This window comes from Lagenorhynchus albirostris, chromosome 5 (genome assembly GCF_949774975.1).
Source record: "Lagenorhynchus albirostris chromosome 5, mLagAlb1.1, whole genome shotgun sequence".
Taxonomy (NCBI): Eukaryota; Metazoa; Chordata; class Mammalia; order Artiodactyla; family Delphinidae; genus Lagenorhynchus; species Lagenorhynchus albirostris.
This window is the reverse complement of record NC_083099.1, coordinates 13661303-13684358: the sequence shown is the minus strand read 5'-3', so window position 1 is coordinate 13684358 and position 23056 is coordinate 13661303. Positions and strand designations below refer to the sequence as shown.

The 23056-nt window shown below is 40.5% G+C and overlaps 1 protein-coding gene across 1 annotated transcript in view; it reads left to right on the top strand.

The window, feature by feature from the left end:
- ARHGEF26 (Rho guanine nucleotide exchange factor 26) overlaps positions 1-23056 on the top strand; it is a 215432-nt gene that overhangs the window by 17887 nt on the left and 174489 nt on the right. The window contains exons 5-6 of the mRNA XM_060149589.1: positions 18017-18073; positions 21120-21280. Of these exons, the coding sequence (XP_060005572.1) occupies positions 18017-18073; positions 21120-21280 (218 nt within the window). The remainder of the gene's footprint in view (positions 1-18016; positions 18074-21119; positions 21281-23056) is intronic.

The window sequence follows — 23056 nt, the reverse complement described above, 5'->3', positions numbered from 1 at the left end:
TCATATTCAGCTGGGGTTAAGTTCTCAGTGTGAGCAGGCAGTGCAGATAACTGTAGCTATGGGACCTGTCATTGGATCATCATAATATTAAGTTATTTACATGCAGTTAACTTATTAACACAGTGTTTGCAGAGGAGACTGTGCACCAGGGATTATACTAGGTCATTTCACTCAGCTTATGTCGAGCTTGTGACAATACCATGAGAGCGGGTACTATTTCTCTACTATATATTGAGGCAGCTGAGACTCCGAAGTGACAAATAGGGTTACTCTCCTACTGTTTTCTTTAGGGTCTTGAGGTTACCTGGAACAGAGCCTCTAAAGTTTCGCTAAATACCAGATGTGTAGCCAGGGCTCTGGAAGGGCAGGAACCACATTTCTATCTGGTACTTGGCCAGGAATGTGACTGCGTCTCAGAAGTGGCCTGTTGGCTATTTCTTCTCATGAATTGGCTCATTTGCCCTTTCTGCCAGGTCTGTCTTCTGTCCTGAGAGCTCCTGCATACTCAGAGTTTCTGAGTTCTTGTAAATTAGATTTGAGGTTACCTAGCATGGTCCAGCGCTGCCTCATGTTATCCTCTCAGCTTCCATGTATAGACCCAGGTCAATTTCTTTATTTTTTAAACATCTTTATTGGAGTATAATTGCTTTTCAGTGGTGTGTTAGTTTCTGCTTATTACAGTGAATCAGCTATACATATACATATATCCCCATATCTCCTCCCTCTTGCGTCTCCCTCCCACCCTCCCTATCCCACTCCTCTAGGTGGTCACAAAGCACTGAGCTGATCTCCCTGTGCTATGCGGCTGCTTCCCACTAGCTATCTGTTTTACATTTGGTAGTGTATATATGTCCATGACACTCTCTCACTTCGTCCCAGCTTACCCTTGCCCCTCTCCGCATCCTCAAGTCCATTCTCTACGTCTTTATTCCTGTCCTGCCCCTAGGCTCATCGCAATCTTTTTTCTGATTTCATATATATGTGTTAGCATACAGTATTTGTTTTTCTCTTTCTGACTTACTCCACTCTGTATGACAGACTCTGGGTCCATCCACGTCACTACAAATAACTTAATTTCATTTCTTTTTATGGCTGAGTAATATCCCACTGTATATATGTGCCACATCTTCTTTATCCGTTCATCTGTTGATGGACGCTTAGATTGCTTCCATGTCCTGGCTATTGTAAATAGAGCTGCAATGAACATTTTGGTACATGACTCTTTTTGAATTATGGTTTTCTCAGGGTATATGCCCAGTAGTGGGATTGCTGGGTCATATGGTAGTTCTATTTGTAGTTTTTTAAGGAACCTCCATACTGTTCTCCATAGTGGCTGTACCAATTTACATTCCCACCAGGGTGCAAGAGGGATCCTTTTCTCCACACCCTCTCCAGAATTTATTGTTTCTAGATTTTTTGATGATGGCCATTCTGACCAGTGTGAGGTGATATCTCATTGTAGTTTTGATTTGCATTTCTCTCATGATTAGTGATGTTGAGCATCCTTTCATGTGTTTGTTGGCAGTCTGTATATCTTCTTTGGAGAAATGTCTATTTAGGTCTTCTGCCCATTTTTGGATTGGGTTGTTTATTTTTGTGATATTGAGCTGCATGAGCTGCTTGTATATTTTGGAGACTAATCCTTTGTCAGTTGCTTTGTTTGCAAATATTTTCTCCCATTCTGAGGGTTGTCTTTTCCTCTTGTTTATGGTTTCCTTTGCTGTGCAAATGCTTTTAAGTTTCACTAGGTCCCCTTTGTTTATTTTTGTTGTAATTGTCATTTCTCCAGGAGGTGGGTCAAAAAGGATCTTGCTGTGATTTATGTCAGAGAGGGTTCCTCCTGTGTTTTCCTCTAAGAGTTTGATAGTGTCTGGCCTTCCATTTAGGTCTCTAATACATTTGGAGTTTATTTTTGTGTATGGTTTTAGGGAGTGTTCTAATTTCATTCTTTTACATGTAGCTGTCCAGTTTTCCCAGCACCACTTATTGAAGAGGCTCTCTTTTCTTCATTGTATAGTCTTGCCTCCTTTATCAAAGATAAGGTGACCATATGTACGTGGGTTTATCTTTGCACTTTCTATCCTGTTCCAGTGATCTATATTTCTCTTTTTGTGCCGATACCATACTGTCTTGATTACTGTAGCTTTGCAGTATAGTCTGAAGTCAGGGAGCCTGATTCCTCTAGTTCCGTTTTTCTTTCTCAAGATTGGTTTGGCTATTCGGGGTCTTTTGTGTTTCCATACAAATTGTGCAATTTTTTGTTCTAGTTCTGTGAAAAATGCCATTGGTAGTTTGATAAGGATTGCATTGAATCTGTAGATTGCTTTGGGTAGTATAGTCATTTTCACAATGTTGCTTTTTCTAATCCAAGAACATGGTATATCTCTTCATCTATTTGTATCATCTTTAATTTCTTTCATCAGTGTCTTATAGTTTTCTGCATACAGATCTTTTGTCTCCTTAGGTAGGTTTATTCCTAGGTATTTTATTCTTTTTGTTGCAGTGGTAAATGAGAGTGTTTCCTTAATTTCTCTTTTAAATTTTTCATCATTAGTGTATCGGAATGCAAGAGATTTCTGTGCATTAATTTTGAATCCTGCTACTTTACCAAATTAACTGATTAGCTCTAGTAGTTTTCTGGTAACATCTTTAGGATTCTGTATGTGTAGTACCATGTCATCTGCAAACAGTGACAGCTTTACTTCTTTTCCGATTTGGATTCCTTTTATTTATTTATTTTTCTCTCATTGTTGTGGCTAAAACTTCCAAAACCATGTTTAATGATAGCGGTGAGAGTGGACCATCCTTGTCTTCTTTCTGATTTTAGAGGAAATGGTTTCTGTTTTTCACCATTGAGAATGATGTTGGCTGTGGGTTTGTCATATATGGCCTTTACTGTGTTGAAGTAAGTTCCCTCTACGCCTACTTTCCGGAGAGTTTTTATCATAAATGGGTGTTGAATTTTGTCGAAAGCTTTTTCTGCGTCTATTGAGATTATCATGTGGTTTTTATCCTTCAGTTTGTCAATATGGTGTATCACATTGATTGATCTGCATATACTGAAGAATGCTTGCATTCCTGGAATAAACCCCACTTGGTCATGGTATATGATCCTTTCAATGTGCTGCTGGATTCTGTCTGCTAGTATTTTGTTGAGGATTTTTGCATCTATGTTCATCAGTGATATTGGCCTGTAGTTTTCTTTCTTTGTGACCTCATTGTCTGGTTTTGGTATCAGGGTGATGGTGGCCTTGTAGAATGAGTTTGGGAGTGTTCCTCCCTCTGCTATATTTTGGAAGAGTTTGAGAAGGATGTGTGTTAGCTCTTCTCTAAATGTTTGATATAATTCACCTGTGAAGCCATCTGGTCCTGGGCTTTTTTGTTCGTTGGAAGATTTTTAATCACAGTTTCAATTTCAGTGCTTGTGATTCATCTGTTTATATTTTCTGTTTCTTCCTGGTTCAGTCTGGGAAGGTTGTGCTTTTCCACAAATTTGTCCATTTCTTCCAGGTTGTCCTAAAATGGACATATAGTTGCTTGTAGTAATTTCTCATGATCCTTTGTATATCTGGAGTGTCAGTTGTTACTTCTTTTTCATTTCTAATTCTGTTGACCTGAGTCATCTCCCTTTTTTTCTTGATGAGTCTGGCTAGTGGTTTATCAATTTTGTTTATCTTGTCAAAGAACCAGCCTTTAGCTTTATTTATCTTTGCTATTGTTTCCTTCATTTCTTTTTCATTTATTTCTGATCTGATCTTTATGATTTCTTTCCTTCTGCTAACTTCGGGGTTTTTTTTGTTCTTCTTCCTCTGATTGCTTTAGGTGTAAGGTTAGGTAGTTTATTTGAGATTTTTCTTGTTTCTTGACGTAGGATTGTATTGCTATAAACTTCCCTCTTAGAACTGCTTTTGCTGCATCCCATAGGTTTTGGGTTGTCATGTTTTCATTGTCATTTGTTTGTAGGTATGTTTTGATCTCCTCTTTGATTTCTTCAGTGATATCTTGGTTATTTAGTAGTGTATTTTTTAGCCCCCATGTGTTTGTACTTTTTACAGATTTTTTCCTGTAATTGATATTTAGTCTCATAGCGTTGTGGTCAGAAAAGATACTTGATACGATTTCAGTTTTCTTCAATTTACCAAGGCCTGATTTGTGACCCAAGATATGATCTTTCCTGGAGAATGTTCCATGAGCACTTGAGAAAAAAGTGTATTTTGTTGTTTTTTGGATGGAATGTCCTATAAATATCAATTAAGTCCCTCTTGTTTAATGTGTCATTTAAAGCTTGCGTTTCCTTATTTATTTTCATTTTGGATGATCTGTCTATTGGTGAAAGTGGGGTGTTAAAGTCCCCTACTATGATTGTGTTACTGTCGATTTCCCCTTTTATGGGTGTTAGCATTTGCCTTATATATTGAGGTGCTTCTGTGTTGGGTGCATAAATATTTACAATTTTTATATCTTCTTCTTGGATTGATCCCTTGATCATTATGTAGTGTCCTTCTTTGTCTCTTCTAATAGTCTTTATTTTAAAGTCTATTTTGTCTGATATGAGAATTGCTACTCCAGCTTTTTTTTGATTTCCATTTGCATGAAAAGTGTTTTTCCATTCCCTCACTTTCAGTCTGTATGTGTCCCTAGGTCTGAAGTGCGTCTCTTGTAGACAGCATATATACGAGTCTTGTTTTTGTATCCATTCAGCCGGTCTGTGTGTTTTGGTTGGAGCATTTAATCCATTTATATTTAATTTAATTATCGATATGTATGTTCCTATTACCATATTCTTAATTGTTTTGGGTTTGTTTTTGTAGGTCGTTTCGTTCTTTTGTGTTTCCTGCCTAGAGAAGTTCCTTTAGCATTTGATGTAAAGCTGGTTTGGTGGTTCTGAATTCTCTTAACTTTTGCTTGTCTGTAAAGATTTTAATTTGTCTGTCAAATCTGAATGAGATCCTTGCTGGGTAGAGTAATCTTGGTTGTAGGTTTTCCCCTTTCATCACTTTAAATATGTCCTGCCACTCCCTTCTGGCTTGTAGAGTTTCTCCTGAAAGATCAGCTGTTAACCTTATGGGAATTCCCTTGTATGTTATATTGCTTTTCCCTTGCTGCTTTTAATATTTTTTCTTTGTATTTAATTTTTGATAGTTTGAATAATATGTGTCTTGGCATGTTTCTCCTTGGATTTATCCTGTATGGGACTCTGCACTTTCTGGACTTGATTGACTATTACCCTTCCCATGTTAGGGAAGTTTTCAACTATAATCTCTTCAAATATTTTCTCAGTCCCTTTCTTTTTCTCTTCTTCTTCTGGGACCCCTATAATTTGAATTTTGGTGCATTCAGTGTTGTCCCACTGGTCTCTGAGACTCTCCTCAATTCTTTTCATTCTTTTTTCTCTATTCTGCTCTGCAGTAGTTATTTGCACTATTTTATCTTCCAGGTCACTTATCCGTTCTTCTGCCTCAGTTATTCTGCTATTGATTCCTTCTAGAGAATTTTTAATTTCATTTATTGTGTTGTTCATCGTTGTTTATTTGCTCTTTAGTTCTTCTAGGTCCTTGTTAAACGTTTCTTGTATTTTCTCCATTCTATTTCCAAGATTTTGGATCATCTTTACTGTCATTACTCTGAATTCTTTTTCAGGTAGACTGCCTATTTCCTCTTCATTTGTTTGGTCTGGTGGGTTTTTGCCTTGCTCCTTCATCTGCTGTGTGTTTCTTTGTGTTTTCATTTTGTTTAACTTACTGTGTTTGGGGTCTCCTTTTCGCAAGCTACAGGTTTGTAGTTCCCATTGTTTTTGGTGTCTGTCCCCAGTGGCTGATGATTGTTTAGTGGGTTGTGTAGGCTTCCTGGTGGAGGTGAGTGGTGCCTGTGTTCTGATGGGTGGGGATGGATCTTGTCTTTCTGGTGGGCAGCGCAGCATCCGATCATGTGTTTTGGGGTGTCTGTGAACTTAGTATGATTTTAGGCAGCCTCTCTGCTAATGGGTGGGGTTGTGTTCCCATCTTGCTAGTTGTTTGTCATGGGGCATCCAGCACTGGAGCTTGCTGGCCTTCGGGTGGAGCTGGGTCTTAGTGTTGAGACCGAGATCTCTGGGAGAGCTCTTGCGAATTGTTATTATGTGCGGCCAGAGGTCTCTGGTGGTCCAGTGTCCTGAACTCGGCTCCCCCACTTCAGAGGCTCAGGCCTGACAGTAGGCCCCACCGCCAAGACCCTGTCAGCCACACAGCTCAGAAGAAAAGGGGGAAAAAAAGAAAATAATAAAATAAAATAATTAAAATAAAACTAATTAAAATATAAAAGTAATAAAAAAAAGAAGAGAGTAACCAAACCAATAAATCCACCAATGATAACAAGCGCTAAAAACTATACTAAGATAAACAAAACAATCAGAAACATGTCAGTCGCAGACAGCAGAACCCCAAGTCTACAGTTGCTCCCAAAGTCCACTGCCTCAGTTTTGGGTTGATTCGTTGTCTAATCAGGTATTCCACAGATGCAGAGTACTTCAGCGTGATTGTGGGGATTTAATCTGCTGCTCCCGAGGCTGCTGGGAGAGATTTCCCTTTCTCTTCTTTGTTCGCACAGCTCCTGGGGTTCAGCTTGGATTTGGACCCGCCCCTGCGTGTAGGTCGCCTGAGGGCGTCTGTTCTTTGCTCAGACAGGATGGGGTTAAAGGAGCAGCTGATTCGGGGGCTCTGGCTCACTCAGGCCGGGGGGCAGGATGGGTACGGATGTGGGGCAAGCCTGCGGCGGCAGAGGCCAGCGTGACGTTGCACAGCCTGAGGCACACCAGGCGTTCTCCCAGGGAAGTTGTCCCTGGCTCCCGGGACCCTGACAGTGGTGGGCTGCACAGGGTCCCGGGAGGGGAAGTGTGGATAGTGACCTGTGCTTGCACACAGGCTTTTTGGTGGCGGCAGCAGCAGCCTTAGCGCCTCATGCCCATCTCTGGGGTTTGTGCTGATAGCCACAGTTCGTGCCCATCTCTGGAGCTTGTTTAGGTGGTGCTCTGAATCCCCTTTCCTTGCACACCCCAAAACAATGGTCTCTTGCCTCTTAGGCAGCTCCAGACCTTTTCCCAGACTCCCTCTCGGCTAGTTGTGGCGCACTAGCCCCCTTCAGGCTGTGTTCACGCCACCAACCCCAGTCCTCTCCCTGGGATCTGACCTCCAAAGCCCGAGCCTCAGCACCCAGCCCCGCCCGCCGTAGCGGGTGAGCAGACAAGCCTCTCGGCTGGTGAGTGCCGGTCGGCACCGATCCTCTGTGTGGGAATCTCTCCGCTTTGCCCCCCGCACCCCTGTTGCTGTGCTCTCCTCTGCGGCTCCGATGCTTCCCCTCTCCACCACCTGCAGTCTCTGCCTGCGAAGGGGCTTCCTAGTGTGTGGAAACCTTTCCTCCTTCACAGCTCCCTCCCACTGGTGCAGGTCCCGTCCCTATTCTTTTGTCTCTGTTTATTCTTTTTTCTTTTGCCCTACCGAGGTACGTGGGGAGTTTCTTGCCTTTTGGAAGGTCTGAGGTCTTCTGCCAACGTTCAGTGGGTGTTTTGTAGGAGCTGTTCCACGTGTAGATGTATTTCTGATGTATTTGTTGGGAGGAAGGTGATGTCCGTGTCTTACCTCTCTGCCATCTTGGAGGTCCCCCCAGGTCAATTTCTTGAGAGAGAATCATATAGGCTCAGCCACTTTCCCCCCACTTAAGTAGGTCACTTAAACATTTACTGTTATTTGATCAGGTGCTTAAGTAGCTCTTTTCCAATCAGCTTTGGCCTCCATGATGGTGTGAAATGTGGGCTCTTGGGCTGCTGCTTTTGCAGAAGCTCTGAGTAGAACAGCTTTTCTTCTGAGGGTGAGTGGGAGTGTTAAGTGACATGACCAACATATCTAGTGTAAATTTACATATGGTGGAGTTGACATTGCAACCATGGTCTATATCAGTGGCTTAACATAATGAGAAATACATTTTACTTGTAAGCCAGTAGGTGTGTTCATGGGTGCACGTGTGTGTATCTCAAACAAAAGCTTTACAAAACAGAAGTTACCCTTAATACATGCAGTGCGCTATGGTATTCTCTATTCTGTCCTTTCTGTTTTGTTACCTTTAAGTAGATGACAATCAGAAATTCTTGGGTTTTATTTTGCTATTCACTAAGAGGTTATAAGCTTGTAGCTTGAAAACGCTGGTATCTGACTGCAGAATTCATTTGTGTTGCACTGCATTGTGCTGGATGGGGCAAACAAATCAAACTGAAAACCAGTACCTGCGCTGCAGGAACTTAGAAGCTGGTTTAGGAGACAATAGAAATGAAAGGTTTAAGTGATGTTTTTGAAAGAATGTAGGACAAAATGCGAAAATGAATGACACAGATAGATATCATAGAAAGCAGTAAAGGTCAGGAAAGTGCTCTCTAGAGACTCTGACTAAAACTAGACGGGCTAGATGGGCAGAAGAGTGGAAAATAAAAGCAATAGAAGTATAAACTATTGCTTGAAGGAAGCTTGAGATATAGGTAAATGGGAGAACAGTGGTAATTCTGTGCCTATTTCTCAGGTCTCCTCCATATAATAAGGTAATTCCTGTCCAGTGGAACCACTGCGTGCTTTGAACATCTCATGTAAAACATCAGTCCACTTTTTTTTTATTTTTAGTTTTTTGGCTGTACCGTGCGGCATGTGGAATCTTATTTTCCTGACCAGGGGTCGAACCCGTGCCCCCTGCAGTGAAAGTGCGGCATCTTAACTACTGGACCTCCAGGGAAGTCCCTATTAGTTCCCTTTAGTATCCATTTTTCCAAAACAGGTTTTACTCAGCTTAGGTTTTATTGTCAATCTAAGAAACTAACTTCAGGGCTTCCCTGGTGGCACAGTGGTTGAGTCCACCTGCCGATGCAGGGGACACGGGTTCGTGCCCCGGTCCGGGAAGATCCCACATGCCGTGGAGCGGCTGGGCCCGTGAGCCATGGCCGCTGAGCCTGCGCGTCTGGAGCCTGTGCTGCGCAACGGGAGAGGCCACAACAGTGAGAGGCCTGCGTACAGCCAAAAAAAACAACAAAACAAAACAGAAACTAACTTCAGTGTCAGTGTTGTTCTAAGGAACTTACTGTTTGGAGGTGATCATTTCTATCCATCTGCCACGTTCCGAAAACAAGAAGCAAAAACAAAATGGCAGCCAAGGTGTTGGCACCACCTTTACAAACAGGTGTCCTCTTGTGCAAGAGGAGCCCCTCAGACCTGTTCTGCCTTCGTCAGCCCCTTCCTGACTCATGCCTTCACTGTGTCATCGGCGTCATTGTCAATTATGCGACTCCAGCCAAGTCCTCCTCTGCTCGCCCATCTGCACACCTGCCTGTCATCACTCACTTTCAACACTGCCTCATAAGCCACTGCCCGGTTTGGGCTTGACTGAAATCTCTCTCATGGTCACCTCTCACTTAAGAGTTTTCCTGTGGGCAGAAACAAAGAAATGCAGGTATTATTGGCATCCGTAAACAGTTCCATTTGCCTGTCCTACTTGCTTTGTTTCTTTTTTGAGAGAGGACTTTGAAACATATTTTAGTTGTTATTAAAAAGAATGCTTTAATTCCAAAGCCAAGAGATGCTTATTATAGAAAAATCAAAAAGTACCAATAGATAAAAAGAAGAAAATAAAAATTAGTTGCAATCTCTCCCATCCAATCACTGTTGACATTTTGGTATATAACTTTTCAGACTTTTTTTTTTTTCTTAATGTGTATTTGGAGTTTTCCTTTTCCTTTAAGCAAAAATTAACACAATAATATTGTCTTATTACTCATATTTTCCCTTTAACAATGTTGTAAATATTTTCTCAGGTCATTAAACCTGCTGTTTTGTAACCTATTTTTTTCTCTTAACAATGTTGTGAATGACTTTCCATGTTATTAAAGTTTCTTCCATAACAGCCTTTGTAAAGCTCATGTTATATTTCATCAAATAAGTAGGTGTTTGATTCTTTTAACCAATTCCCTTTGTTAGTCATTAGTTTATTCCTAGTATTCCAACTTAAAATCAAAATTTAAATTAAGTTCTTTGAAACAGTTATTTTTGAATTACAAAAGTAATGCAAATACATTCACCTTCTTACAAAACTAAACACAACAGTTAAGACTGAAAGTTGCTCTGATTTTACCACCATTCCCAACCCCCTCCACTGTTCACCACTGTTATTAGTCTGGTCTCCTCCTCCGTATTTTATTAAATATTCCACTTTTAAAAACTGTTCATCTTTTATTAAATAACTTAATGGAATCGCCTTTTTCCCCTAAAACCAGTTTACTTTTTATCCTCTCTGCTTCTGTGTCATGAGCTTTTCGAATATGTCCTAATCTCGTTTTCTCCTCCTGATTGCAGATAGAAAAAGGAGAACTGGGTTTCTCTCTCACGGGGGAATAGAGATTGAGTACACTTGGGTCCAGGCTCAGTAGCCCACAGGGGAATGACGGTATTGAGAGCCACAAGTCAGAGAGAGGAATTTGAGGAGATTCCACAAATGTCAGTACTAATCAACAAGTTAAAAATTGCCAGGCGCCCTGCTAACAGCTTAACTTTCTCTGCAGCAGGAGCTGGGAATTCAGTTGGGGATGCAGTTTCTGCGGCATCCAGGGGGAGGACCTTAGTTTAAGGGAAAAGTAGCTGCAGGTCACACCTCTTAAGAAATTCAGAAGCATGAGAAGGGAGTGCACCACGGTGGTTAAGAGATTAGTCTTTGGGGCTTCCCTGGTGGTGCAGTGGTTAAGAATCCACCTGACAATGCAGGGGACACGGGTTCAAGCCCTGGTCCGGGAAGATCCCACATGCCACGGAGTAACTATCCTAGTGCACCACAACTACCGAGCCTGCGCTCTAGAGACCACGAGCCACAACTCCTGAAGCCTGCGCGCCTAAAGCCCGTGCTCTGCAACAAGAGAAGCCACCGCACTGAGAAGCCCGCACACTGCAATGAAGAGTAGCCCCCATTCGCTGCAACTAGAGAGAGCCCGTGCGCAGCAACGAAGACCAAACGCAGCCAAAAATAAATAAATACATACATTTATTAAAAAAAAGAGATTAGTCCTTGGAGGCAGCAAGCAGGCCTGGGTTGAATCCCAGCTTGGCCACTTATTAGGGCTAACGATGATTTAACTTTCCTGTGTCTCCATTTTCTTTTTTGTAAAATAGCGATAGTAATAGCTTCCTTGAGGCATTGTTAGACGTTTTAGATGCATGGAAAGAACAGTACCTGGTGCGTGGTAAGCATTTGATACATTGGTAGTTGGAGAAATAGATTCAATCCTCTGAATCAGGAATTGGCTAGATATAGGATGCTGGTTTACGAGGGCTGGCTGCAAAGGAAGCAATGCATGCTCATCTCCCAAATCATACAAAGCACAGCAACTTATTCTTGGACATTTAATGAGCTTGCTGTTTGTGGTCTGTCCCCTCGGCCTCATATCTGTACTGAAGTAACTGGGGCTCAATCAGGAATCCTGGCTCTGTCTGCAGAGGGTGACTCAGGCCATTACAGGGTAAGAGCCCCAAGCCCTGGCCTGTCTTATCTGAGTTTGCCACGGTTTTAGCAGACCTGAGGTTACCTCTGGGAGGCTGGGGGAGCTTTGCTGTTTCTTGAGATGCAAGAACTTTGGTGAGGATTATAGAATTAACCTTAACAATGTAGATCAGAGAGGAGATCTGGTTTTTTGAACAAATGAATGAGAAGGTCCCTGGCATGTTACTGGACATCTTTTTAAATTAAGCATATGATTTTATTAAATGGGCCATTGTCTTCTACCTCTCATTATTCTAAAAAGTAGTGTTCTATTTACCAGCCCCTCCCTAAAAATATGGCACTGTCCCCATCTTGGCCTCATTTATCTGATCTTTGGTTGTCCAGATCTCTGGCTCTTTGATATGGATGTTCTGCGGCAGCTTGTGGCTTAGGTGGAAGGTATCTCAGTGATTTCTCGGTGGACATGGTGGGGCCCGAGACAGCCTGCAGGGACTGCTTACAGAGGACAGTGTTTCGGGCCTGTGGCAGATTTTTCATTTTAGGAACTTCAGACATACGCTCAGAGAGCCGCTGTTCCCATGTTGTTGGCAGTGAAAGAATTCTAGCTCATTTATAATTCAGGGGCTGTTCGGCTTGTGTTAAGTCTGTAGAAAGGACCTAGGAGTGATTGTGTCACGTGGTGTAGTTTTACTTTGCAATTCATTTTCTTCCCACTTGAACTCTTGAGAATAGAAGCCCATGAATAGCGAATCACCAGGAGGCATGCATAAAACAGTCAATTTTCAGCAAGTGGGTAACTCCAAGTTTAAAGGTCTTAGCTCCCATGGGTATTCAGTGGACATTAGTGCTTTATGGAGTCTGTGTGATCTTGGATTATAAATATCTGATCTAATTTTTAATTGACTACTTTTCTGAGCCTTTTTGGTTGGTCAGTCTTTTGGGGGCCCTCCTATTCTGGTTTCTCTGGCTGGCGGTGAAAAACAGAAGGAATGTGCACCTGTCTTATCTAGAAACACTGTCAAGTCACAGAGGGCCTGAGGACATATCCTCGTTTACCCCATAGAAAATGGTCATCTGATCAGCCAGGTGACTGGTGTAGTTCATCTTGGCTCTGTCCACAAGTACAGGGCCGACTCTATCCTGTAGATAGGCTCTGTATAAATGGCAACCTCAGGGCTCTGTTGGAGGTGCAGAGAACCTGGCTTATTACCTATTCCAGTCAGTGGCGTCAAAGGCCAAGGAATATTGCACAAAGCTCATGGTTTTCCTAACACAGTTCTTCACGAGGTGAAAACACCTGTAGCTGTGGTGAATGCGGGAGTGGAATTACTACCTAAAGCTTGGTTGTTCCTTTGTGGGACAGTCATCTAACAAGCTCAGATTGGCAAAGTATCAAGAAGGGAATCGGCATCCGTTTTATTTTATTTGTTCATTTTTTAACCATTTTTAAAAATTAAAGTATAGTTAACTGACAATGTTGTATTAGTTTCGGGTGTACAGCAAAGTGACTCAGTTGTACATATACATATATCTATTCTTTTTTCAGATTCTTTCCCCATATAGGTTATTACAGAATGTTGAGTATAGTTCCCTGTGCTATACAGTAGTTCCTTGCTGTTTATCTATTTTATATGTAGTAGTGTGTTCATGTTACTCCCAAATTCCTAATTTATCTCTCCCTCCCTTTCCCATTTGGTAACAGTAAGTTTGTTTTCTATGTCTGTGAGTCTATTTCTGTTTTGTAAATAAGTTCATTTACATCATTTTTTTAGATTCCATATGTAAGTCATATTATACGATATGTCTTATCATATTATATGATAAGTCTTTCTCTGACTTGCCATCAATTTTAGGTGGAGTATCCATTAATTAACTTCTGGGTCTGTACTTTAGGGAGTTTACGCTTTTATAAATTTCAGAAACTATATCTTGGGTTCAGTAAGACTATCATATCCGTAGATGAAGTATCTTCTACTGTCCTTTATTAGTTTTAGCCAGTTGTTAACTCTGTCTCTTTGAACATGGAAAATATACTGGTTACAAAAATCATGGGAGGAGAATTTCAATCCAGTTACAGCAGTAAAAATATAATTTATAATTATGAATTTAGGACTGTTATGACATTAGTGAGTTCCCTGCATTCACTGTCTTGACGGGCCACATAATATATGTTCATATTTTTCAACTTATCTCAGAACTGTAGTTGTGAGCTACAGTTTTGTTGTTTTATTTGAATTAATTTTTATCCACTTCAAATGTTGACAGTATTGACATATATTCACACTTTCTCCTTAGAGTCTATCGTCTGCCATGGCAAGATCTGAAGAGTTTTGTGAATTGCTTAGATTATACGAAATCAAGAACCCCAAATGGAATCTAGTTCTTAATGTTTCATTAAACTACTGATGTAATTCTACTTGATGAGATAGTTAAATAAAAAATTTAGACCAGTGAGGAATCAGAAAGTTCAAGTGAGGTCAGAAGAGAGCTGTAAAGGAGTGTTGCTTGGCTGTCTGTGTGTTCCCGTTTGTGCTGGGCCAGAGCCACCACTGCAAAATATATATTTAAAAAAGAAAAAAAGAGGCTGTACAATGTAATTTCTTTCATTTTAGATAACAAAATAGGAATCCATTTTGGAAGCTGGTGTATTTTCTTCTCCATACATGGAAACAAGGAGAACCCTTGGAGAATTTTGCTAGATTCTCTTAGCAAAACTGTGCAAACTGCAGAAAACATGTAAATGTAAAAACTGTAGGTATAAACATATGCTTTATACACAATTTTTTTTGTGCAAAAGAAGAGCCTGGGCCTTCCAAAGATTTTTACTTCAGTTTAGCAGTAAGGTCACTGGTTTTGAATAGAAAATTTCCAGAGATATTTACTATTAAAATCTTTGCACGCATTCTTTCTCCTTCTTTCCTTTCCCTCCCTCCCTCACCCCCTTCTTTCCTTGTTTCTTTCTGCTTGACATTTTGCTCTGTGTTTTCATTCTCCCCCAGTTTTCTCCTGCCTGCTTTCTGCCAGTCTCTGTGAGGCCCTGTTTTATAACCTCTCTCCCCTTCTTTCTCTGGTTTCATCTTCCAAATTCTTCAGGCTCTGAAATAATCTTGCTGCTCTTGACCTTCGACCTCCAGGCACCTGCTCTGCTTAATTTAGAGTTGAACGTGGAAGGTCTCAGGTGGACAAAATGCTTCCTCTTGGCTCAGGAGAAGAACCTGTCCAGCCAGGACCTGGAGCAGTGGTCTGGCAGCCAGCCAGGAGGAGCTGGCTCATCACAGCTCCCCAGAGCCAGTTTTCAGATTCCCCGAATGTGCCCGTTTTCTTAATTATAACCTGAGACTGCTTCATGGAATCTTTTTTTCTTTTTGGTCAGTTTTGTATGGGCTGCTGGTCTCTTACTGATGACTTTTTTGGGTAAAGGAATATTTTATCACTTTTTAAATTAGTAGTATTAGTGAAAGATGATAATTCTATGCAATTAGTACTTTGCCTTTTTCAAAACTACCTTCTCTCCCCCCTCAGAAGAGCAACTACTTTAGCTGGGGATTTTTTTCTTTTTCTTTTTGATAGGATGAAGTACTCTTCATCCCTCAGTAAATTAGCTGTATCTGGGTAGGTCTCTAAGCCCACATGCTTCGCTCTCTTCCCCTTAAGATTTCCGGGTCTGAAGTCAGCAGTAGTTGTGGATAGAGATGCCGGTGGCCTGGAAATTCTTGCTGGTGACCTCACCTGCAGAGACAGTGGGCGTGATGCTGGGATATTGATCTGTCAGGACTTTGTGTCAGGCAGGAAATCCTGTGAAGTTCCTGCTCAGGGTTAACCAAATGGGAGCGGCTCTGAACGGCTTCATTCTTCTGTCCAGTCTCCTACCTTATTCAAATGTTTGAAGAAGCCTTTTTAGCCATGAGTTCTTGCTGACAGGCTGACCCAGGGTCAGGATGGTGGGTAAGGCATTACAACATGCCGTGATGTGGGTGGATGAAAACAAATATATGGAGACTTGGTACAGACCTGGCATTAGAAGGGGTTGTAGTGATGATCATCCAACCTTAGAAATGGGGTGCCTCTCATAGAAAGCTGGGAGTTCCTATCCCTGATGATATCTGATTAAGAGTGGGAGCCCTGAAGTTGACAGGCCTGGATGGGGATCCTGGCCTTGCTACCTATTAGCTGTGTGATCTGGGATCCTAAGCCTTAGTTGTTATTCCCATCTGTTAAATGGGCATAAAAGTAGTATTGGCTTTTTAGAATTTTTATGAGGATTCAGTGGGAATGGGATATAAAATACACAGCATATTTCCTGGTGCTCAGTAAATGATTGCTGATTTTATTATTGATTTAGGACTCTTTCTACTCTACTGCACTGCTTTCTAACCTTTTCCAACAATCAGATTAAAGGCAGTAACATGCAGTTGGCTTTACTACCCTGACCCCACAATGTAGAGGACTGTGCACCAGCGGTCCTCACACTGGGATATGCATCACACCCCAGGGCATTCGGCAAGATGATGTGAGGTGGGCAGGAATAGTTTTAAGGGGACCATTTTCCAGATTCTCAACTTGTAGGTATTCTTTTTTCTAAAGTTGAGACTGTATCTGCAGTTAAAGTGTTACACCAGGTTTTTTATTTTTTTCCAACTTCCACTTTCACAGTTACCCCTTTTGCCATTTTTCTAAAGAAAGCCATCTCTCTCAGCCGTATCAAATCTTACTTTGGTGCCCTGTCTCAACGTGTTAAATCACAGGCACAAGATAAAATGGGGTCAATTTGAAATACTGGTTTCAGCAAAGCCTCCTTTAATTAAGCCACCGTCTGACTCAGAGTTGCACTGTCAGTAAAATTTTACTTTTAGGGGTAAATGCATTGAAATTAGAAGTAATTGTGTCATTTTGATTATAGATTAGTAATGCTATTTGTAGTGATTGTACAATACAGAAGAGTCTTTATGCTTAAAGCTTATTGGTCACAGGAAATTTTAGAAAATTAAATGTAAAAACCTATTTTGTGTTAAAGTATGCTAGGGTGACTAATAAGACACCCTGACACATAGAATTATACTAGGAGTCTTAGGGGGGTGGGATTGACATCTAAATGAGATTTCAAGGAGAAAGAAGAATAATGTGAAATCTCCAACTGTTAAGAAAAGCTTATTTATTTTTGAATGAATGATGTTATGCAATAGGTATTTAGTCATCATGGTTTTTATTTTTCATTGGATACATTTAAAATAACACACGGTTAAAATGTCTAAATTTACAATTAGCAGCAAAATATATCTTTTTTTTTTTTTTTTTTTTTGCCGTACGCAGGCCTCTCACTGTTGTGGCCTCTCCCGTTGCGGAGCACAGGCTCCGGACGCGCAGGCTCAGCGGCCATGGCTCACGGGCCCAGCCGCTCCATGGCATGTGGGATCTTCCCAGACCAGGGCACGAACCCGTGTCCCCTGCATCGGCAGGCGGACCCGCAACCACTGCGCCACCAGGGAAGCCCCAAAATATATCTTTAAAATTCTTTAAGTTTAGGATGAAAATCTGAGATGCCAACTTAAAAATGGGTCTAAGGGAACATGGTTTTTACGGGTTTTTTTGAGAAGTATGGTAGCCAAACGTTTGAAGACCTTTGTTATTTTTTATTGCTATTAATTTTTCACACAAGGGCAGGGCACTGTCTTCAACTGAAAAACATGAATATCTTTCATGTGCCAGACTCAGTGCCGGGTATATCAGAAGAGACTCCAGGTCCTGCCTTCATGGAGTTCATAGTTCAGCCTCTACTCTTTGGGTTAGAGACTGAATTTTGATAGGAACTACAGCAGTCAGGTAAAAATGTGTGGCAGTTGAGTGAGGAACCGCAGGGATTCAACTAGGGATACAACTGTATTACTGCAAGTATGGTACTTGCAGAAGAAGAATGGTAGCATTCTTGGTTCTTGTAGGTACTGTGGCTTCTCCAAAGACTATCAGGTTAATATCCTTATTTGTCAAAATTAAATATGCCTGAAAGACTGCTGAAATTGGGCCAAGGGGACTGTGTTTTCCTTGTTTGATTGGGTTTTTATAAAGAGCATTGCTGTTCCACTGAGTCTTTGTGAAAAAATAGTGTTAAAATTACTCTTTCAATGAAATAAGGACACCATATTACTGACCAGGGTTCTGGGCAGTAATCTCTTAGAGTGGCGGCTTCATTTTCTTTATTATCAGGAATTTCTTCACTTATGAATCAGAAGATTAATTTCATAAGTATTTTAGGAATAGCCAGAACTAAGAGTAGAACAGATTAACTCAACCTGATAGGATAGTGTTCTAGACACTTTTCATTTCTTTAATGTTGAGCTATGCTAATTTATTAGTGTAATTAAATGTCATTTGAGGGGTGTGAGACTCAAAATTAGTATGTACTGAATTCAACCTTTTGCGTAATTTCTCTTAATTCATTTTTGAAGGGCATAGGGTTCTGTCTTACATAATAAAGAAGTTGTTTAAGTAAATGCGCTCAACTTTATTTTGCTTTTCCCCCTAGGTGAAAAGAAATGGATTATCTCAGACAGTTAGCCAGGAAGAAAGAAAGAGACAAGAGGTATGTTTTCCACCAAGCAGATGCTTTAGGGTTCCAAGGGGTGCCTGTTACGTTCAGCATTTTCCTTTGACGATGTATCCATTTTGTTGTTTTTTTTTTTTTTTACAAAAGGAGTATGTGATCATTGTCAAATAAAACTACACATAAGCCCCCATAAAAGAAAATGTAAAATATACCAATGTCATTTTAACTTAACAAAGCACCTAGTCTGCGTGTATTTACACTGGAAGAAATATGTTGAAAAATGAAACAGACATTACTTAGATCCTGGAACTGAAAAAGGGTGTTAGTGGAAAAACTGGTGAAATCTGAATAAAGTGTGAATATTTGTCTGCAGACAAAATGTAATGTACCCTGGATAGGGAAAGCCAGGTGAAGGAAGTATAGGAAATCTGAACCCTCTTTGCAAGATTTCTATAAATCTAAAATTATACCAAAATAAAAGTTTACCTAATAAAAAGTAAAACATAATAAGAGGGTTTCATAACTTGAAGTTTAATAAATGCAGTTTAAGAAAATTGCTCACTGTAATAATATTGCGAAGCTGTCAAAGTACTTTCCTTCTGTTTTATGCATGTGAGTATGGAGGTACAGAAGCTTAGGCATATACATGCATGTAAATCAATTCCACAGAGGACATGAGATACCTTTTTCTTATTTCATTGGCCTGAAATAACACAAAAATATAAGGATGCTTTGTAGTGCCATTTTTTTAACTTTAAAAAAACAAAATAGTATATAACATTGGTGTATACGTCTCTGAGAATTAAAAATGTATTACATTTATAATTTTTTTCTTATTTTTATTTGTAAAGAAACTAAGACTTTCACTAAAATAGAAGTCCTACATTCTCCTCCTCTGTCTCATTCCCTTCCTGTCCTCCCCAGAGGCAACTATAATTATGAATTGATGTGTATCCATCCAATCATGTATTAGGTATATTTATGTACATATACTTGTGTGTATCTGTTAAGATGTAGATAAGTGGTATGATTCTGAACATGTTTTGGTTGGTTGCTTTTTACATTCAACATTGTTTTTGAGATTTATCCATGTTAATGCATGTTAATCTAGATCATTTATTCAAACTACTGTATAGTATTCCATTCTCTAAATACTACTTTAAAAAAAAAATCTGTTCTCCTAGTGAGGGACAACAGGCAGTACTTCTTTTCTTTATGGTTAACATTGTGGCATAAACAATATTTCTCTCTGTTTATGGACAAATTCAAGAGCTTCTCCAGGGTCCTAGTCCCATTTGAATATTTATTTTCTTTTAAACCTATTCTGTTTCCCTTATATTTTGAAAATATTTATTTAGATTTGTGATTTAAAAAAGTAATGACTGGGAATTCCCTGGCAGTCCAGAGGTTAGGACTCTGTGCTTTCACTGGCAAGGGCCCAGGTTCAATCCCTTGTAATGACAGCAAATCTAACTATGGTTTCTTTCTATTCCTGTACAGATATTTTAACAGGTCTAATGTGATTTGCTTTTAAGTAGTTGATGACCCAATTGCATGTTTTAAGTTATTACATTAAACTTATTATATTAAACTACCCCTTAGTCATCTTTTCCTGTGATCTACTCTGTATAGTTTATCATATCTTTTTGTTTGAATCTTCACATTTTGGATTTGATTACAAAAGTCTCTGCTTTTGAAAATATTTTTTAGTCATTCCAAGGCACTATATCCATCAACAACCTGAAATCCATTATTTTTGGTCAGGATGGGTGAATTTTCTTTAGTTTGCATTACATTTCCTGATGATAATTGTATTGATTGAATAGAATCACACGAGATACAGGTTAAATGAGACTCTTAATGTTCTTACTCTTTACTCATTAGATGATTATATCACTTAAGTCCCTGGAGCGCAACTGAGGTTAGACCAGTATGACTTCTCTAAAAGCTTATGGATGCTAAAAAGAGAGGTGAACCCCGAGACTAGCACCACTAACCTGACTTAAAGAATTATGGCTCACCTACTGGCAGCAGGGTGTCCACCTGCCCGTGCCTAACTGCTCCCATCCGGCCTCAGCTGGAGCACAGGGTCTCACGGGGAGAATCTTCTGTGCCCTTTGGGCCAAGCACTGAGGGGAAGAACACTGGAGGTCGAGGGGGTTGATGGCAGTGTTACTAGGGTAGGTCTCCAGGAAGGATGGGAACCTCAAGCCTGCAAGGATGTTCACTACCCCTCCTTGAGGAGGAATTCTCCCTGCCTGGCCATTCTTGGAGAATCTGATTTTGTTAAGGTGCTAGATGAATTCCTTACACAGGGCACTGGTGTCTCTCCACATATATGGGTTGGCTTTTGATAATTAATGAACGCTTATCAGGTAAACCACTGTGTGCCTGACACCAAGAGTTTCTGCCGAGGGTCCTTTGCTCCTTCTTGAGACACTGATGAGAGCAGAGAGGGTGGCTTGTTGGACGGAATTACTTTCAGTTGTATGAGTTTATATAAAAGAATTCCTGTGGCTGATAAGAACCTTTTGAGGGTAGGTCCAATCATGCTCTTTAATGAACCCAGAATATTTGTTCTTATTAACCACAAATTAGTTGGATTAAAACATAAGGAGAGAAAGGAGGACCCACAAGGGAGGGAAGAAATGTATTTGTGAGAAATTTTCTCTGAATCCCAAGTGAGGTCCATAAATCTTCACTGTCCCAGAGCAGCATGCTTTGAAATCAGGGCTGGAGGAGATGACCCCAAAGGTTAATTAATGTCACACTGAGATTTTACGACATGCCCTAGCTTCCTCCCAGAGATTCTGCCCCCTGGCAAAGTGTGACCTCAGGATGCAGTCTCAAGTCATCCAAATACTTTCATTTTTTCCTAGTTACACTCTAGGCAGTGACTCTATTTCTCAAAATTTGGGTATATGTGCCTTATATAAAGACAGTAGTTTGGAAATGTAGTTTTTAATACTTATCTTTTTGTATTTTTTAAGATATTATGTTATTCTTATAGCAGAATTATGAGAGCTAGGTTTAATTCTTTAATTGAAGGAATGAATAACACATTTCTTCTTCCTTCTATCAGGCTATCTTTGAAGTTATATCCTCTGAACATTCATATTTACTCAGCTTGGAGATCTTGATACGAATGTTTAAAAATTCTAAAGCACTGAGTGATACGATGACCAAAACAGAGAGTCACCATCTTTTCTCCAATATTACAGATGTCTGTGAGGCAAGCAAAAAGTAAGTTCACTTTCATTTGCCTTTGGTCATGCCAAGACATTACTTGTTAACAAACAGCTGTGTTATGTCAAAAGGAAGACATTTAGAGGTGTGAAGTCTCTCATTTGTTCAATTGGCTTTTATCTTTATTCCTTGAAATAAATTTTAAGATGTGTTTCAAGGTGTTGATGTATAGACAGATGCTAATTGTGTAATTAATTGTCACAGAAGACAGTTATATCTAAGGTCTCTATATTCCTTCCCTTTCTCCCTATTTCGCCTTTTTCCCTTTTATTTTTCCTTTTTAATTATTGCCAATAATATAACAACATTAGTTGGAAGGAAACAAGGTAACTCACTATCAAACCATTCAAATACAGACATTATTTCTGTTTACATTTTCATAATAGTCTTGTCCTTGTTAAGATATGTATATATTATTTTTAAAATGCAGTCATAGTGACCATAACGATTTTTACAGATTTTCCCTATTTCACTTTCCATAAGCACCATTAGAAGAGTTTCCATTATTATTATTATTTTTTTTTTCTATCGGTACGCGGGCCTCTCACTGTTGTGGCCTCTCCCGTCGCGGAGCACAGGCTCCGGACGCGCAGGCTCGGCGGCCATGGCTCACGGGCCCAGCCGCTCCGCGGCATGTGGGATCCTCCCGGACCGGGGCACGAACCCGTGTCCCCTGCACCGTCAGGCGGACTCTCACCCACTGCGCCACCAGGGAAGCCCTCCATTATTATTCTTAATGAGCGCAGGAAGCTCAGTTTGTACACCAGTGGTGAGCTCTTCTGTCCTCCCGAGGGAACTACACAGCCTGTACTGGAGCCATGTACCAGCAGGGTTGAGCCACCCGAGTTGCTATTTTGGTAGATCAAAATGGATTGAATATTGGCAGTTTTGTATGGTTGCGTCAAAGGTAGGTTTACTGTACAACTCATGGCTTAAGCTTCAAGGCTCCTCATTTGCAAGGGCACCTTTTAAATATTTGCTTTTGTGCCTAATTTTTTCTTAGAGGGCCTCCAAATTGTACAGGCTTCAGGGCCCACGAAAAACAGGGTCTGTCCCTGGGGTGAGTACCCCCTGTGAATCTGGACGTTGTTCATTTGTCACTTTAGGGAAAATCCAAGTAGGCAGTGACGGTAACACGTTTGTATCCCTGGCTCCATCGCTGTGTGCAGGTAGATTTTCCTTTTGAACTGCAAGATTGAACATCTGTGCTGAACAGGTTAGCATGTGAGTTGGGGCCACTGCAGAGATGCAATTTGTGGTCAGATCAGCGAGCTCTCCCAATATTTTATGGTAGTGACACAACTTCAGAAGTCAGATTCTGCCACAAGAAAAGATCTTGACAATCTTATTACTGACATGGATACTTAAAAATATGTGTCCAGAGGACCTGCTGGGCCTTAGAGAACAGGGGCCTGTGGTGTGCAGGTGGTGACACACACGGCAGCTTGGAAGTCTTTTTTCAGAAGCTGGGTCATTGCTTGTGTTCAGCCTATTGGTTTTTTTTTGGTACCAGTCTTGCCCATTTTGGTAAGAGAAATGAAAAATCTCCTTTCTCCCGTTAGTGAAGGGGGCAGAGCAAGAGCCTTAGATGGTGTGTCCCTGTTCAACAGGTATTCAGATTTCAAAATGAGTCTGTTTCATTTTAACTTGTACTTTGGTTTAACTACGAAAATAAATCTCCATGTTAGATATATCGCTATAAAGAATTATTTCTGTTTTGATAACCATAAAATGTAGGTTATGATTTTAATTAGAATATGTTTCCTGAAAACC